This window comes from Dipodomys ordii, unplaced genomic scaffold (assembly GCF_000151885.1).
Source record: "Dipodomys ordii isolate 6190 unplaced genomic scaffold, Dord_2.0 Scaffold22, whole genome shotgun sequence".
In the NCBI taxonomy this organism is placed as follows: domain Eukaryota; kingdom Metazoa; phylum Chordata; class Mammalia; order Rodentia; family Heteromyidae; genus Dipodomys; species Dipodomys ordii.
This window is the reverse complement of record NW_012267238.1, coordinates 14,031,065-14,049,537: the sequence shown is the minus strand read 5'-3', so window position 1 is coordinate 14,049,537 and position 18,473 is coordinate 14,031,065. Positions and strand designations below refer to the sequence as shown.

The 18,473-nt window shown below is 40.9% G+C and overlaps 1 protein-coding gene across 7 annotated transcripts in view; it reads left to right on the top strand.

Moving 5' to 3' along the window:
• The window catches only part of Sytl2 (synaptotagmin-like 2), a 126,163-nt gene that overhangs the window by 44,720 nt on the left and 62,970 nt on the right, over positions 1 to 18,473 (top strand). For 6 of the 7 annotated variants that reach the window (XM_013014145.1, XM_013014140.1, XM_013014144.1 and 3 more), the window contains exon 1: positions 14,038 to 14,525. The exons of the other annotated variant lie outside the window; for it this stretch is intronic. In XM_013014145.1, the coding sequence (XP_012869599.1) occupies positions 14,425 to 14,525 (101 nt within the window). In that variant the 5' untranslated portion in view covers positions 14,038 to 14,424. Of the gene's footprint in view, positions 1 to 14,037; positions 14,526 to 18,473 lie in introns of those variants that run through there. 7 annotated transcript variants of the gene reach the window in all.

Sequence of the window (18,473 nt, the reverse complement as noted above, 5' to 3'; positions counted from 1 at the left end):
GAGGCTGCAATGCTTGGTAAGAAATGTACGCATTATCCTGCCCATGCAATTGTAACCCCTCTGTACAGTATGTTCACAAATAAAATAAAATTAAATTAAAAAAAAAAGAAAACCCATCTTTAGTCTCTGGAGAGACACTCTCAACATTATATATTTTACTTGCTAGTTAAAAGATTTTTTTTCCAGCCAGGTGCTAGCTACTCAGGAGGGTGAGATCCGAGGATCATGGTTCAAAGCTACCCTAGGCAGGAAAGTCAATGAGACTCTTAACTCTAATTAACTTCCAAAGAGTAGATCTATAGTTCGAGTGATAGAGTGCTAACCTTGAGGGAAACCTAAACCACAACAAACATACAAAATAATCCCCTAAGCCAAAAAAAAAGAATGGAAGAAACAGCTTCTTCAGTAAATGGTGCTGGCAAAATTGGTTAAACACCTGTAGAAAACTAAAGTTAGATCCTATATATCACCCTGTACCAGAATCAACTCCAAATGGATCAAAGACCTCCAAGTAAAAGCAGACACCCTGAAAACATTACAGGAAGGAATAGGAGAAACTCTAGGGTTCCTTGGCACAGGCTGAAGTTTTCTTAATAAAGACCCAGAAACACAACAAACCAAAGAAAGGTTGGACAAATGGGATTGTATGAAGCTGCAGAGCTTCTGCATGGCAAAGGACATAGCTAGTAAGATCAATAGAAAGCCCACGGACTGGGAGAAGATCTTCTAGCTATACAACAGAAAGGCCTCATATCTAAAATATACTTAGAACTCAAAAAATTAAATCCTCCAAAAACAAATCCTCAAAGAAACAACCTCCCCATCAACAAGTGGGTTAAAGACTTAGAGACTTCTCTGAAGAGGAAATAAGAATGGTCAATAGACACATGAAGAAATGCTCAACTTCTCTAGTAATAAAAGAAATGCAAATAAAAACAACATTGAGAGTCCACTTCACAATCTAATAACAACAGATGCTGGAGGGATGTGGCCAAAAGGGAACCCTACTGCTTTTTGGTGGGAGTATAAACTTGTTCAACCACTCTGGAAAGCATTATAGAGGGTTTTTTAAAAAGACTCCACATAGAACTCCCTTATAACCCAGAAATCCCACTTTTGGGCATTTTCCCAAATGAAAACAAACAAGGCCATACTAAAGCTACTAGCACAACTATGTTTATCGCAGCATTATTCACTATAGCTAAGATATGGAACCAACCCAGATGCTACTCAGTAGATAAGTGGATCAAGAAAATGTGATATTCTATGCTTCCATCAGAAAGAATGACACTGCCCCATTTGTTGGGAAATGGAAAGCCTTGGAAAAAATCGTATTAAATGAAGTAAGCCAGTCCCAAAGAAATTTAGGTCCCATGGTTTCCCTTATTTGCAATAATTAGTATATATATATATATATATATATATATATATATGATAATCTTATCAGATGAGCTGAAAAGCTCTGAAGCTATGTACATATGCCCATGTAAGATAATGCCAAGATGTGGACCCAAGAGTTCTGTCTTTGTTGTTATTGGTTTAAATGCACTATGTGATATTTTTATGTTTCCTTTGTATGTTCTTCCCCCTATGGTATATCCCCTGTTGTCACTGTACTTGATTCTGGTACCCTGCATCTTCTATATACATTTGTCTAATCTGGGGAGGGGAAGGGGAATAACAAAACGCTGAAACAAGTCACAGGATGACCCATTTCAACAATGATACCCACAGGACAGTATTTAGGAAATGAACTTTACAACTTCAAGTAGGGGTAGGAAGGAGTGTGGGAGTTGGGGGAGGGAAGGGATAGGGCAACAACAAGGGAAGAGGTAAAAGTGCTAGACAAGTAATGTACTCGTTGCCTTACTGTTATAACTGTAACCCCTCTCTACAGCATTTTTACAATAAAATAAAATAAAAACATCTCCCTAAGTTCTAGCCCCAGGAACACACACACAAAATTCTATTAATATGTGAGAAGTGCTAAAAGTGAAGTAGGTATTGAAATGGGAATTTGATGCATTCATAAGTTTCAAAGATACGGATGTCTTGGTGAAGTGAATACTATCTTAAGGCACCTGTATATTGTATTATGGGATCACTTTGTATCAGAATCTGACTGGAGTCTGTGCTCTTTTGTACCTGATGTGTAGATAGGTGTTGGGAGGGCCTAGGGAAGAGACAATATTATCAGCTTGAAGGAGGGGTATTTGTGAGGGGAAATGGGTCACAGGAGAGGTTTCATGCAAGAGATATTTAAGTTGAGACTGAATAAACAGATAAGGTTTGAATGTGTGCTGACACAAAGGAAACACATTCTAGATGGAGTGAATAGCTTGACCAAAGTTCTAGTGATGATGATGCAGATCGGGGGGTACAGTGAATTGAAAGATTAAGAAGAAGCCCACAGAAGGTTGGAGAAGAGAGCCTTGATTGGAATTTTGGCATAGTCTGCCACCAGGAAATCCTGACGAATCACTTTGAAGGATGTGTTCAGTCCACAGGGACCAGGATGGAAACTGAGGACTTATACATGAAATACTTAAGTATTAGTTACCTATTTCCACTCTACCAAATTCAGTGGCTTAAAGAAACCAAAGTGGGGCTGGGAAGGTGGCTCAGTGGTAGAGCGCTTGCCTTGCATGCATGAGGCCTTGGGTTCAATTCATCAGCTCCACATAAGCAGAAAAAGCCAGAAGTGGCACTGTGGCTTAAATGGTAGAGCACTAGCCTTGAGCTGAAGAGCTGAGGGACAGTACCCAGACCCAGAGTTTAGGCCCCTGAATTGACAATATAAAAAGAAAGAAAGAAAAAAAGAAAAGAAACATAAAGTGATTTTTTTAGCTGTAGAGGTCAAAAGACTGAAAATGAGCCAGCCTTACTGGCTAAAACCAAGAGTTCAGAAGAGCTTCTGGGGGCTCTATTTCTTTTTTTCCAATTTCTGGAGGCTCCTTGCATTCCTTGGCTTATAGCCCCTTCTTCCATTGTTAAAACATAGTTGCAACCAGTTTTCACCCTCATATTTACTCTCTTCTTCTGACTGTCCTGCTGCTTTCATGAAAAGACCCCTGGGCCTGTCTAGATAATCTAGGACAATCTGTTCATCACAAGATCCTAAATTTAATCTCATCTATAAAGTTTCTTTTACTGTGTAAAACAACATATTTACAGGTTTCAGGAGCTGGGATGTGAACATCTTTGGAAGACCATATTTCTTCTAAATATAGTAATAAATACATTTATGAAAGATAACCTATCAAGTATTTCTGTGCCATTCTTGAAGTCTTTCTTGCCTCTCTTTTCTACCCCACTTTACCACTGTTCTCTTTTTTTTCCGTCTACTTCATTTATTCAATAAATTAGGCACCTGTTATATTGGTAGCTGCTAACAAAACAAGGATGAGAAGGTCTCTCTGCCTGTTAGTAAGAAGCAGAATTAGAAAAGAGAGGTTAATTCTGAACTAGAAACCAAGATGCCAAACTCTTGGCCTTCTTCTCTTCTTCCCCACTTTCTCTTCCCTTACCCCTTCCACTTCCCTTTTTTTCCCTTTCCTTCCCTCCATTCCTCTCTTCTCTTCCCCTTCACTTTTCCCCTTCTCCTTCCCATCCCTTCTCCTTTCCTATCCTCCTTTCCCCTTCCCATCTTCCCTTCTCCCCTCCCCACTTATCTGTTTCCTTCTCCTTCTCTCTTCCTCTCCCCTCTCCCCCTCTTCCTTCCCTTCTTCTGTCTTGATAGGTAGCCCAGATCACCCCATGAACTCACCCTGTCTCAATCTTCTCCATGATGAAATTAAATGTGTGCCTCATCATTCCTGCTTGCTTTTGGTTTTCCAAAGCAGGGGTCAAAGCCTAAAATTGGAAGATTTAGAAGAAACCTTGATCATCAAAGAGTGGGATCTCCTCACCCAACCTCTCTCCTAATTAATCCTCAAACTTTTTTTATATGCCCACAAGGTCTCCATAGTATTGGTATGTGTGAGGGTGTTTGTTGAAGCCAGAATCTGATTCTTCCTTAAAATGAAGTGGGAAGATGGAGATTGGAGAGATAAATAGGTAAAACAATTCATTCATTTGGAAAAGTGACTGAGTTGGTGAAATGCAGAGATGTTTTTAGTACGTGTTTATCAGGCCTTTGGTACATCCCAGACTGTTTTGCTTACAGCCAGATGTCATCCTTACAGTAACCCTGCAAGGTAGCTGGTGGCAAGACTGAGAAACATACCCTGAATCCTTAGAGGAGCTGTCAGAGACCCAATAACCTCTCCTGTGTGTTCTGATGTATCACAGTAGCCCTATGTCAGTGCATAGAAAATGGGCTGTGGTAGACAGTATTTGGTTTCAGAATACATCTCTCTTATACAATGGAAAGGATCAAGGATGATTTTACACACACTCCATACCTTATAAAGCTTTACTGGGATAATGAATGGCCTGAGCAGAGATTAGAGCAGGTCTGGAACTGGCATGAGGCAAGTGAAGTGCTTAGGGCACCCACTCTTTGGAGACAAAATTGTGTAACCATTGGAGCTGTACTTGGCAACGTTCTGAGTGTGTTTCCTTTGATTTTGTGCCCTAGTTACTTCTCTCTTAAGGAGATATTCATTGTCAGGGTATTGAGCTCAGTGATAGTGCTTTTTTGTTTTATGCCCTGGGTGCCTTGCTTGCCTCACCTCAAATTGTAGATTGGAACAGGTCCCACAAGGGGGAAAAGACCAATTAGTTCAGTGGTCTCAGCTCTTGCTGCAATCACCTGAGTATTTTCCACAAAAGTAGAGAAGGTCCTACCTCAGAGAAGTGAAATAAAGATCACTGTGGAAGGAGAAGAGATCTGGGAGGTTTTTGTTTATTTGCTTTTATTTTATTTTTTCAGGAGATACTACTGTCTAGCTCGGTTTATGAATTCTTGAGTTAGTGCATTTGGAGAGAGACTCACTATCCCAGGCTGGGTAGGAGTGTACATAATTGTACCCAAAGTGAGATTTCCTGTAGTCCTTTTAAAGTCAGAACTAGGGATGGTCACAGTTCAGTTAACTTTATGATTCTGGATTTAATTGCAGTGTAGTTAATAAATCAGCTGATTCCTCCACTGCCTTCCTCTGAATTTGAAACCCAGAGGATAGCTAGGTCTAGAATTCATCTGTAAGGGCTGCTTTTTATCAGCGTGCCCAGTTCAGGAATGCTGTGAACTGCAGCCAGACTCACTTTTTAGCTCATTTTTTGAAATCTTTATTTACATAGGAATTTTCTATGTCCTGGGAAATAAAAGTGGTGTCCCCTGGGTTTTCTACCTCTGACATTGGACAGCTGCGCAGCCTTAACCAATTGGCCTAACCCTTTTTAGTCTCGCTTTTCTTATCTGCACAAAGAACTGGTTATGATTCTGTGATCCAGCTGTTACTTTTGTATGTTCTTAGCACAGCTGAACAACAATTGGTATATAGATGAGTGTGTTCAACTTTGACTAACTGCTATGCTTTTTACACAGAGCCATTTCTGACCTACTGGGAGTTTTGTAACTCGGAGTCCTACACTTGGCCAAACATCCCAATCATGTGGGAACATTTTAGAAAATACAGACTCCAGGACCTTAGAAATGAAGGTTTTGGTTTATTAGTTCTTAAGTGATAGTTGTGAACCTGATGCTGATCAGCCAGATTTGGGCACCACTCTTTTATTGAAGCAATGGTGAATGTAATTAAAGTGATATCATTGCCAATGTAGAGGTTTTGTCAAAAGAGAGTAATTTTCAAGGATGCCTTCCCTTCCCCTCTAAGACCACATATAACTCCCCACTGCTCTTGTATTTGGTGTGGCTTTTTCATTGTATTTAGTATCCTTTAAAAATGTAATCTTCTGAGGACAGGCATTGTGCACACTATCAGAACTTTGAAGATATGGAACTATCCCTCTTCAGAGGGAACTTGCTCCATGGTGGAAGCTGGTACTCCAAGGAGAAAAGAAGTTTCTCTAAGATGTCTGGAACCTAGGCAAGAATCCTGGCTTTTCACAAGCTTTGTAGGCAATAGGAGCCCATGACTGTGTTGGCTTTTACAGCAGCTCCACACAATACCAAGACAAACTCTTTTCTGTGTCTCAAAACCCCCTCTTGATATGTTGTCAAAGGCAAGTCACACCTTTTGTTGACTGTCATCCCTTTTCTAGATTAGATATGAATTTTCAGCCCAGCTATGAGGTGTCAAATTAACTTTCCACTGCCCATTTCCTAGGCTCCTTTCTTACTTCGCTGTTAATTGTCTCTTGGAATGCTGACATGCCAGGAAAATAGAGATTAAAAGGACATTTCTAGCATGCTGATCAAGAATGACAAGTTCAGGTTCAGGTTCCTTCCCTTGACATTTTAGGTCCATTGAGATCTGACTTTCATCACTATTTTTCATTTATACCTTATGCTCAAGATACCAGTCTTCTTTTTGAATAGTAATGCACTTTTATAGCCCAGTACTCTGCTCCAGAATGTCCACTCCCTTCTATAGTTTAGCCTTCCATGCTTGCCTCATTTTTCTTCCTAAATCCCCATGTCTCCCTCAACCCTCACATTGGTTTGTGCCTTCTTTGTTAGCATTTGCCAAGGGAGGGTTAGTTGTATGTTATGCTGTCTTCTTCACATGACCTATTAATCCTGCTCTTAGTTAGTGCTCAACTGAAATTTTGGATTCTATGGGTATTCTAAATTTAAACTTAAAGCCAGGAAATGGCAAACCTGAATTTGTTAAAAATCCAGGTTTTTCATTATGTTTGAATGTCAAATTTAGGAGTAGGAGAACTATCACCTTTAATCTTTTTCTCCCTCCTCCCCCAGCTTTTTTGAGATTACCATGCCAATTTCTAGGAGATGTTAGCTGTTGGTAACCTCAGCCTGGAGCTGGGGAAATGAATGAAGTAGAAGCATGCTTCCACTTTTAGAAGAATCTTCCCCAAAGTGAAGGCCTTTGATCCTGAGCATGAAAGCCAGATTTGAATTTACAGTTATTCCTCTATGGAAAATAAAACAGAAAAAAGTGTACTCTTTTTATCCTATCTGTATCTCTCATTTTTTCACTTTTTATAGATTCACTTTATGCATTTTATTTATTTAATGTGTGTGTGGGGGGGTGGCTATCTTGAACCAGACATGAGACAAGTATTCTCTCTTCTCAAGAGGTCCAATTTGGGCAAGGCATTAGGTTGAGTGATTTACATATTTGGTTGTTTTGTTTTTGTTTTTGGTGACAGCATCTTGGTATGTATATCAGGGTAGTCTTGAACTCTTTGTAGACCCAGGGTGACTTCAAACTTGGGATTCTCCTGCCTTCACTTCCCAAGAGCTGGGATGACAAATACGATCTATTATACCCAGCTCCTTGGATTTTTTAAAACAAAGTGTTGCAAGTCCCAACCATGCAGAAAAAAGAAAATATTCCTGCTGGGGAATACACCTAGTTAGGGGGAAAGATGAAACTAGAATCCAAGTTTTCTTGTTCTCTGCCTAGTTCTCTTTTTTCCCTAGTATTCCCTCTCTGTCCATTTCTTCCTAATTATTTCCTATGGGCAGCGTGCATTGGTGTTCAAAACATAGTGTGCTCTCCAATACAAACTTGCTAGGAACGGTAAAATGGAAGTAGACTTGTTTCCTGATAATGTGTGGGTGACATTTGCTTCATACATAAATACATTTCTGTGTGATCATTTAATGAACCACTCCAGTTAAGTTTAAACCTATGGACTATAGTAACTATAGTCCATAGAATCTATACTATTCTAAGGTGTTAGTGGGCATGTATAAACACCTGCATGTTGACACAGGTGCCCCTCCCTCTCTCTTGGGGCTTGTTTTTTTTTCTATGTCTATCCATAAAACAAACCCAATGAACTCAATAGTTTTATTATTTCTAAACTTGCACCCAAGAGCATTCCAAGCTTTGAGCACCAAAGCATGTTGCTCAGAGTAAGTGAAACATACAGAGAGGGGGCATAGCAGGGTGAAAAGAAAACCTCAAAACTGGGATTCTAGTCTCATCTTTGCCCCTAACCATATATGTGGTCTTTCTGAAAAGGGAAGTGGTATCTAAGTAAAATATTAAGAACAATGTCTTCAGAATCTTAAGTCTTAGGTTCAAATTACATTCTTGTTGAGTAACCTTAGACGAGTTGTTTAATTCCATGAGCCAGCCAGTGTTCTCTTCTAAATGATGTCAAGAATACCTTTCTTCTTAAGTGGTCAGGGTGAAGAACTGATGTCATAAGCGTGAGGCACTTAGCACCACCTGCACATTTTTCAGCCTAGAGAGAAAGGGAAGAAGAGATCATGAGAGGCTTAGGAAATGCTATGTGAAGAACAGTTGAAGGAAAGAAAAAGTTTATCTTCTTAACAAAGAAGACATAGGGGAAGTGTTAAGTCTTCCATCCTTTATAGTTGTTATGTGAAAGGAAGCTCAAACATGGTTCCAGAGGACAGGGTGAAAGGAGCCAATTGTGGAACTTAACAGGCAGGTTTAGTCACAGTGCCAGGAGAGCCCGAGAAGGGGAGAGGTATGGCTAGGCATTGCAGTGTTAGCATTCACGCCCTACCAGCATGGGCCTGGAGAACTAATGCCCTCTGATCTGGCATCTGAAGGAGGGATTTTTCTGTTGGATGGATACAATTAGGTTTCTGATTGTCATATTTAGTTTATTCTATTCTCAGACTCTTCTGAACCACAGTGGAAAAAATATTCTATCCCCTTCTTCTGCCATTGTGACCCTGGACATTTACAAAGCATTTAGTTTGATGTGTGACAGAATTTGTGTCATCACTGGTGACGGGTCCTCATTGGTCAGGGCTCTTTTGGTAGGCTTTGTTCACCCCAACTCAAGAAGATTTGTACTCGCTCTCCTTCTACTTCTTCAAGTTTTCATTTTTGATGCCTTCTCTTTTGAAAAGCTCATCATGTGACAGTCATCACTAACATGAGTTTCCCTGCCCTTCCATGAGGTCCATAGATAATACAACAGCTACTGGGGAAAGGAATACAGGCTCTCTGGGACTCTCCTTTATACAGAACATACTGAGAAGTAAATTTCTCTTGTAAAATAAGTTTTAACGTGGATTTGGTCAGGTGAGACGATTGGGTTTGGAGCTTCAATTTCATGTTTTCTCTTTGCTTCTATCAAACACAAGTACCCACTATTTACAGTTTTGGTTTTTCTCTTCAGCTCAATTTTTGGATAATTGACAAGGAGAAGCTCCAGTGGCGCAATCGGTTAGCGTGCGGTACTTATAAGACAAGGAGAACATTGGCTTTTGTAGATGTGGTATGGCAAGGATGATATGAGGAAGTAGGAATTAAACAGTCCATATTTGAAGGTTTCACATTTCCTTTTGGTGCTGCTATTTCTAGTGCTACTTGTTATTCCATATTTGTCTCCTACAGAGCCTTACAATAATCTCTCTAAGGAAAATATCCAGGCCTAGAGAAGTCATGAGAGTTATTCAAACCTCAAAGTCTTATGCCAGATCTGGATCTAGTACCAGTTGATAATATGGATTTGACTTTTTTACTTATGGCCCCTACAGCTAGGTTTGTGTAACTGGGGGAATTGGGAATGCCATCCTCTTCCAGCTAGATTAGTATATTTATTCAATTTCCATGGCTATTTTGAATGCAGGTACTGAGGATGTGAAGCACTCAGGGACACAAACCCTTGCTTATAACCGAATGCAGGACAAATGGATTAGATAGGGGTTTGCTACAATGAGATTAGTACTGTGACTGAGCAAGGCATGTGTTAATGAAACACCCAAGAGAGGCTTTGAGAGGCTTCTCTGTAGCTTCTGACACATAAATTGAGACCCAAGAGGAAAGGGAGTTCTAGGAGGAAAGAAAGGCATGAGGACCAAAGGAAGCAGAAATGTGCTTTAGCATAAGCAAAAGAGTTTACAGAGGAAAGAGATACTTGTTCACAGGCCACATTAAGGATTTCATTGTTAGCTGCCATTAGCAATGAGAGCTTGGAGTGGGGTTTTAAGCCTAACAATGTCACCTTGTTGGATCAGAATTACAGAAAACCATTCAGTAGCATGTAGAGGATGAGTAGAACTGAACGCAAGAACTTGTAGCAGCTACTCCTTCTATGAACATGCTGGTCCCTGTGAGTCTGGGTATATTCACAGGTGCCAGTATTTCTTTATGGCTACTGTTGAGAGGCTCTGCTGAGAATAACAGAAAAAAAATGAAATGTTTGCTCACTGTTTGGCCCTGAGTTTGCCCCATGCTAACTGCCAGCCATGCACTAGTAAGTCTTTTATGCTTAAGCAGAGAGTGAAAACCTACAGACAGAAGGATTTTGTTCCACCATCTCAGTTTGGGGAATCAATGTGGAGAGGAGTACTAGAGGAGATGTCAACATTGTGGTTTATTCTAATAAAACCATTGACAAATGCTAGTCTCACTTGGTGGCAAACAACTCCTATGGCCTCATACTACTTATTTGAAAGAAAGCACAGATAGAATCTGTGTCTACATCTTTGTGAGCATACCTGCAAAATCTCAAATACATAGGAGGTACTCAGTAAATATTGATTCCTTTTCTTTTCTTTTCTTTTTTGCTAGTCCTAGGGCTTAAACTCAGAGCCTGGGCACTGTCCCTGAGCTTCTTTTACTCAAGGCTAGCACTCTATCTACCATTTGAGCCACAGTGCCACTTCCAGCTTTTTCTGCTTATATGGTACTGAGGAATTGAACACAGGGATTCATGCATGCTAGACAAGCACTCAGCCACTAAGCCACATTCCTGGCCCTCCTTTTTCTTTTTCTTATTCTTCCTTAATGCTCCATCTCAGAGATGATATCTTATATTGCCTGACAATGTCTGACCCATTTCCTGTCTGCACTCCTCTTCCTGTTCTCCCGGCACACACTGTCCTACCAACACTGACCATCTGTGGTCATACTCCCACTTCAGAACCCTCTGATATCTGTGTGGCTTGTTCTCACCTTTCTCAAGGTTTTGTTCACCTGCCTCCTCAGTGAGGCCTACACTAACCACTCTTTTTTGTACCTATATGCTGGTTCCTGGGTCTTGAACTCAAGGTCTGGGCACTGTCCCTGAGCTTTGTTGCTTAAGACTATAGCCCTCTACCACTTGAGCCACAGCTCCACTTCTGGCTTTGGGTTGGTTCATTAGAGATAAGATTCTCAGAGAGCTGGGCACCAGTGGCTCACACCTGTGATCCTAGCTACTTAGGAGGCTGAGATGTGAGGATCACAGTTAGGAGCCAGCCCAGGCAGGAAAGTCCATAAGACTCTTATCTGCCAGAAAACCAGAAGTGATGCTGTGGCTCAAAATGGTAGAATGTTAGCCTTGAGCAAAAATGCTCAAATACAGTGCCCAGACCCTAAGTTCAAGCCCCATGGCTGAGAAAAAAAAAAGTCTCACAGACTTTCCTGCCCAGACTGGTTTTGATCTGTAATGCTCAGATCTCAGCCTCCTCAGTAGCTAAGATTGATTTTAGGTATGGCTATACTAACAACACTTTTTGTTTTCATTTTCATTTATTAATATTATAAAGGGGTTATAATTTCATAAGCCAGGTAATAAGAACATTTCTTTTTCTTTTTATTTTTTTTGTTGGTCATGGGGCTTAAATTATGAGCCTGGGCGCTGTCCCTCAGCTCTTCAGCTCAAGGCTAGCACTCTACCACTTGAGCCACAGTGCCACTGCCGGTTTTCTGAGTAGTTAATTGGAGATTAAGAGTCTCATGGCCTTTCCTTCCCAGGCTGGCTTTGAACCACAATCCTCAGATCTCAGCCTTCTGAGTATCTAGGATTACAGGCATGAGCCACCAGCACCTGACTTATAAGTACATTTCTTTTTGGACAGTGTTAACCCTTCCTTCACTCTCTCCCAGTTTTTCTCTCCCATCCCTACCCACAGGTTGTATAGTTCATTTTCCATTAACCACCCTTTAAGGTTCAATTTGCCTCACTTCTCCATGCTTTCCCTTCCCAGCTGTTTTTCTCCTTAGCTCTTATCACCTTCCAATGTGTTACAGTTTGAATTACTTAGATTTTTTAAAAATAAAAATTAGTTTTTATTGAATTCAATCACATCTTACATCACATGTAAGTTCCACAAAGGCAGAAAGCTTTTTCTGTGGTATTCATTGCAGCATCACCAGTGCTTGAATAGCATCAGGTGATCGAATGAATGAATGAATGGATGAATGAATGGAATATTCCCTAGCAACCAGTTAGATGTCACCCAGAATAATGGGAACTGTGTAAGCACAAGTACTAAAAGTTTTGATTTCCCTCTGAGTGCTTTCCTCAAATCTGCTTGGGTAGTGACTCCGAATTGAGTAGCTACCATTTGTTCAGAAAATAAGAATACTGTCCTTCCCTTAACAGCTAATCTAAGGGAAAAATTTTAACCCTTAAAAACTCATAAGCACAAGCACTAGTTAGTTCCTGTTCTACTTGAAGGTATGGAAAACAACCAACATGTTCCCTTCAAAACCCTTCTAGTTACTACTTCTAGACCACTTAGGTTGCTTTTCTTCTTTGCTCTCTTCTGGTCCTCACGCCTTGAACTTTAAAACCATCACCTATGAAACCAGACAGTAGTAGAAGGCCTCAGTGGGGACAGATCCCAGAGTGTGGACAGTATCCATTTCCTTATCAGTCTTTGCTCACTGAGGAAGTTACCATACATGAAAGAAAGGAAAAATTGAGACTGTTGTCTCCTGGTAATGTTCAGTAGTTTTGCATAAGGTCCCTTCATTCATTTTCTCACTTATTCATTGTCAGAGATTCACAGGCTGAGAGCAGTCAATTACAGTGGTGAAGACATGTATGGAGAAGGCTTTTGTAGCAGGCAAGTTCCCACAAAACATATGTCACACAATGTTGGAACCTCAGTGGCTCCCAACTATGTTTGCTCTTGTGTCTGTAGGTCAGTTAGAGTGGCCCTGTTTCAGGTGGGCCAGAGGGATGGATGTGAAGAGTTAGAAACAATCATCTTTCACAGCCTTTAGCTCTGTCTATGGAAAGGAGAAAGGGCTTGCTGGAGCAACCTTGGTCTGTCTTGGAGGATGAGTAGTTAGTTCCCAAGGCAAACAGGCAGGCAGTGATATATGCAAGAGATGGATTTTTTTCTTTTTTCTTTTTTTTGTCAGTCATGGGGCTTGAACTCTGGGCCTGGGTGTTGTCCCTCAGCTCTTCAGCTCAAGACTAGTGCTCTACCACTTGAGCCACAGTGCTACTTCTGGTTTCTGATGGTTAATTGGAGATAAGAGTCTCATGGTCTTTCCTGCCCAGGCTGGCTTTGAACCATAATGCTCAGATCTCAGACTCCTGAGTAGCTAGGATTACAGGTGTGAGCCACTGGCACCTGGCAAGGGATGGAATTTTAAAAAAGAGATTGAAGTATTATCTTAACATTTATTTAAGTAATAACTGTGGGCAGTATGTGAGAACTATGTCTTTCTTCCTTTCCCCCAGTTTTTATATACATACCAGGAAATGTTCAGAAATGAAGGGGGATAAGCTTAGTAGGTTCCTCTACACCTCCCAAAAGTTGGTCAACAAGGTAATGCTGACAATTGCCACTGCTCTCGAGTGCCTCTATCTAAAACTGGTTCTCTGCCCATGGCAGAGCACAAGCATACTCCAGTGAAGAGATGGGCACTTTGAATTTTCATTCCTGGTTCCTGATTTGACAACTGGAATCACATCTACCTGGTCTTACTGATCTTTAGAATTTTTTTTAAAGAGAGAACCATCCTTGACTCAGCTGGTTTATATCCTTGACTCAGGTAGATTATTAAACATTGATAGGCATTTTTATGAGTTCTTCATCTCAGCAGGCTGGAATTGGGTGGAAGCTTGTTCCCTGAACCATTTGCCATGTGCACAGGAAGCTGGCAGAACTGGTTCCTTCCAGCTCAAAGACCATCTCCTATCATTTGAAAATCTTGTAATATTGAGCAGTGCTGACAAGAATGGCCTCTCACTGTCTGCTGTTTGCTGTCTCATGACTCCCCAGGTCAGGGAGGCTCCAATGTTGCTGTCTCTCGTGGATCTGACGACGGGAGCCGAGAAAGGAGAGACTGTATCTGAGACAGACTGGTCCAGAAAGAGAGCATACTAGGATGGGATGCTGCTGACCGCCCAAGCAAGAATTGCAATCTCCTCTTCCTAAGAGCTTCTACTCAAACCACTCCTAGACCACGACTACCTCATGGAAAGAGGATCTTTTTAGGATCTTGTTGTCAGCTGCCCAACACTTTTGCAAAGCCCAAACGAGACTTTTACCAACAATCTGAACAAGATAACATTTCACTTTTGCCTCCTTTTCATCTTCCTGGTTGTGCTCTTAGCTTTTTATCCCTGAGTATTGCAAGCCACATTTATTGCTATTATTTTTTGTGTACACTTTTCAAAATGATTGACTTAAGTTTCCTTACGGAGGAGGAACAAGAGGCCATTATGAAGGTTCTGCAGCGGGATGCTGCCCTGAAGAAGGCTGAAGAGGAGAGAGTCAGGTAAGAGGCCAGAAGAGTCTTCAGACTTCAGGGAAGGAAGAGGTGGGCCATAGGAAAATAGAGTATATAAAAATTTCAACCATAAGTGGTAGTTTTGACTTGGAACCTAAACTTATGGGTTCCAATTTTAGGTTTGCTTCCTGCACAAACATTTTCCTCTGGTGTCTTTTAATTTACTCTTTTGGATGCCTGTCAGAAACAGATGTTGATTACAAACTTAGGCTGGGTGTGGTTTGTAGTCCCAGATACTCAGGAGGCTGAAATAGGATTGCCTGAGCCCTTGAAGATCTGTGATCAGCTGCAGCAACAGAGTGAGACCCCATGTCAAAGGCAAAACAAAACAAATGGAACCAAACAAACAAGTACTTTATACTCCTTCAACTTATTAAATTAAAAATGGAAATATACAAAAACATATTTCTTAGCTGGGTGCTGGTGGCTCATGCCAATAATTCTAGCTGCTACTCAGGAGTCTGAGATCTGAGAATTGTGGTTCAAAGCCAGCCCAGACAGGAAAGGCCATGAAGCTCTTTATTTCCAATTAACCACTAGAAAACCGGAAGTGGCGCTGTGGCTCAAGTGGTAGAGCCCAAGCCTTGAGCTGAAGAGCTGAGGGACAGCACTGAGGCCCAGAGTTCAGGTCCCATGACCACCACCACCACACACACACACACACACACACACACATATATGTATGTATGTATGTAAGTATATATATTTCTCACCCCCACACCCTATGTATGTGTTTGAGACAAGGCTTCACTGTGTCACCCAGGCTGGTCTTGAACTTGGGATCCTCTTGTCTCAGTCTCCTAGGATTCCAAGCATATGTCACACCTGGCTACAAGCATGTGTGCATATTTTTATATCCACTTCATAAAGTAGTTTTAAGGTACTAACTCATGTGCTATAATGTTCTTTGGTTTCTAAAATTTTAGAGAGAAAATAGAGAAAAAACTCATAGTTTTGCATATTTTTTAGAAATACTGGAATTGGTTTTAATAGCAAAATTAAAATACTCTGATCAAGTCAAATTTTCATTTGGTTCAAACCCAGGGAAAAGAATAGTAACTCTGACACACAAGCTTTGTTAGGAGGAACATGTCAATATTCCTATAGCTTTTGCTCACCTTTGCAGTAGAAAGAACACTAGACAAAGTCACTGACTAACTGGGCTTAGTCCATTTGCTGTCTTTGTAATCTTGTGCTATGGAGGCAGTGAAAGGTTTTCTACATGGGAATTATTAGTATTAACTTTGTGCTTCTCATCCCAGGAGTTATTCAAAAGGAGCGTAAATTGTATTCTTACATCCTAAAGCACAAGGACCATGAATAGTGGATTTATTTGCACCATTTCCTATAGCTTGGCCATATATATTGAACACGCTTTGTGAAAGATCACACTGAAAATAACTTTGAGAACTAAATAATGTCTGATTATTGCTACTGATAACTATGATGTTTAATAAGATATAAAGGCCTCAATGTTCTCATTCTTTTTTCTTCTTCTTTTCTTCTTCCTCGTCCTCCTTCTTCCTTCTCCTCCTCCTTCTTCCTCCTCCTCTTAAAAGCAAATTTTAATCAGCTTCATAAAAATCATCCTTAAAATAAAAAGAAAAGAAAGAAAAAACAGCAAAAAAGAAAGAAAAGCCCCACGACTGACCGGGAAAAAAAAAATTGTCCTTGTAGCTGCTCCAGGATAGGCCCACTTGCTCAGCAGGTTGCCGGTGACAGTTTCACCCACATTGGGGTGGTTCCTCTGCATGCCACCAACATCTGAGTGACAGTACATCTGCTCCCTTGGCAAGGATTGGGTCAGCTATTTAAGGGCTTCCAACTGGAAGTGTACCTTAGGCACTCTTATGCCCATCATTTTTATGAGCTCACACACTGCTAGGTAGTTGGAAGGTATAGTGGGATATAATTACCCCCTACTCAGCTTGATGTTTGAGGAAGTCAACTTTGAGACCCATCAGGTGAAATGCTCAAGATCACAAAGCCGGTAGGTATCAGCATGAGGGTGAAATTGTACTCTAATGGCTTCACATACTCATAGTATACTCTACTTCCTCTTCTGACATCTAACAATGGAGAAGGGAATCGTGCTCATCTCTATGAGTCACTTGTGGTGCTCCCTGGACCTGCATGGAGCATTACACCCCACTCTCAGCAAGTACTCTACCTTTGAGCAGTTTCCCCAAGAGCAGCAGAGAGCTGACACTAATACTGGGTAGCATTAACCTTCACACATTCACAGTTTATGGAGGTCTTTCATGAATGTTATCCTCTTATGTTTCTCATAGCAACCCCAAGGTCTGTCAAGGCCAGGATTGTTACATACATACACACAGCAAAATATCCAAGAGTTCCTTGGCAGACTTGGTTTTGCACACTCTCCTTTCTTCTTTGTTTCTGAAGTGCCTTAGCAACTGCCAAAAATTTAGCTCCTCCTCCGTCCTTTCTCCTCCCTCCTCCCTCCTCCCACCTCCCTCCTCCCTTCTCCTCCTCCTCCTCCTCCTCCTCCTCCTCCTCATTCTTGAAGAACCCTTGGAATGGTGACAAATCTAGGGAGTTAAGCCTTGTCTACAACACTACTCCAAGGAGCTTTCAAATTGGCATCACACATCTCTTGTGGACTTGGCCATGATCCAGGAATTGGCCAGGACACTAAGACTATTAAGGAGTGCCAGTGTGGCATGTGGGTATAAACAATGGCTTGCAATACTGAGAGTCTAACCCATAATATGTTCACACAAGGAGAACCTTGCTGTGTCCCATTTTTCTCTGGAACTGAAGGGTCTCTGGGATCATATTCTTTTCCCAAGTCATTTTCCATGCTCCTGTTCTGCTTCTGGACCAAAACTGGGTCTCTGAACTACTTGATGGGTTTTATCTTAGAAGCTCCTGTGCCATCCTTTGGCTATTTGTCTTTACCTCTTCTACAAGTTAAGCTTGACAGATCAGAAATTGAGACTTTGGATTCCTATCAGTCATTTTATAGGTTAAAGCCCAGAAAGGGGAAATGACTTGTCTAGGGTCAAAAGTTAGATGTGCCAAAGCCATACAAAGAAAAGCTCTTGGTTTAGTGCCTTTTCTTCTGCCCCAGGCAGCTTGTTGCAATTTTCCTTCCAGAACAGAACAGTAAGAGGTCACTCATGACACAGGGAAAGAACTCCCCTGTGTGGACATTAAGGTTAAATCCCAGCTCTACTTCCAATCATCTGTGGCTCATTGGACAACTTATTTAACCTCTCTGAGCCCCAACTCAGAGATTAGGTATGACTGGAATACCAAATTCAAAAGTTTGAAGTCAGTTTTAAGTATAATAATTTTTAATCTTCCTGACATGTTAGTGAGTACATTTTAAATCATTTATTCAACACGCAATCTGTGCTTTTATAGAACAGAAGACTGTAGTTTACAATCTGATTCTCTAGCAGGGAAATGATTCTAAAACTAATTACTTAATGTAGTGAAATTGAATAGAGCACCTTTTAAGTACGAGGAACTGCTTTGGGCAGTGATGTAAAGTGAGTTTCTAGGATAACTGAAAACATCTCATCCCTCAAAGAATTTACCACCACATGGCCTTCATTCAGTTAATAGATTGCCAATTGCAAATATGGAGTCTAAATTTTGCTTCCCTAATGTGGTTATACAAAGCCTCAGTTCTCTCTCTAGTTGGTTTGTAGCTTAGAAATACCAATTATATAACTGTTCTATCACTCTAAAGAAAACATCATTAGAAAGGCAAACTTCTCATAATATTAGTACTGTTATTTCAAATGCTAACTCTCTATGCACTTGGGAGTAAAACCCTCCTGTAGCCATAAAGGTGTCACTAGTGGCCTATAGCATTCCTGCCTCCACATCCAGAATATCTTCTGCTTCAGAACCCATTATAGAAGCCCCGAAGGAGAGATTGAGCATTCACATTGAATTCTGTTC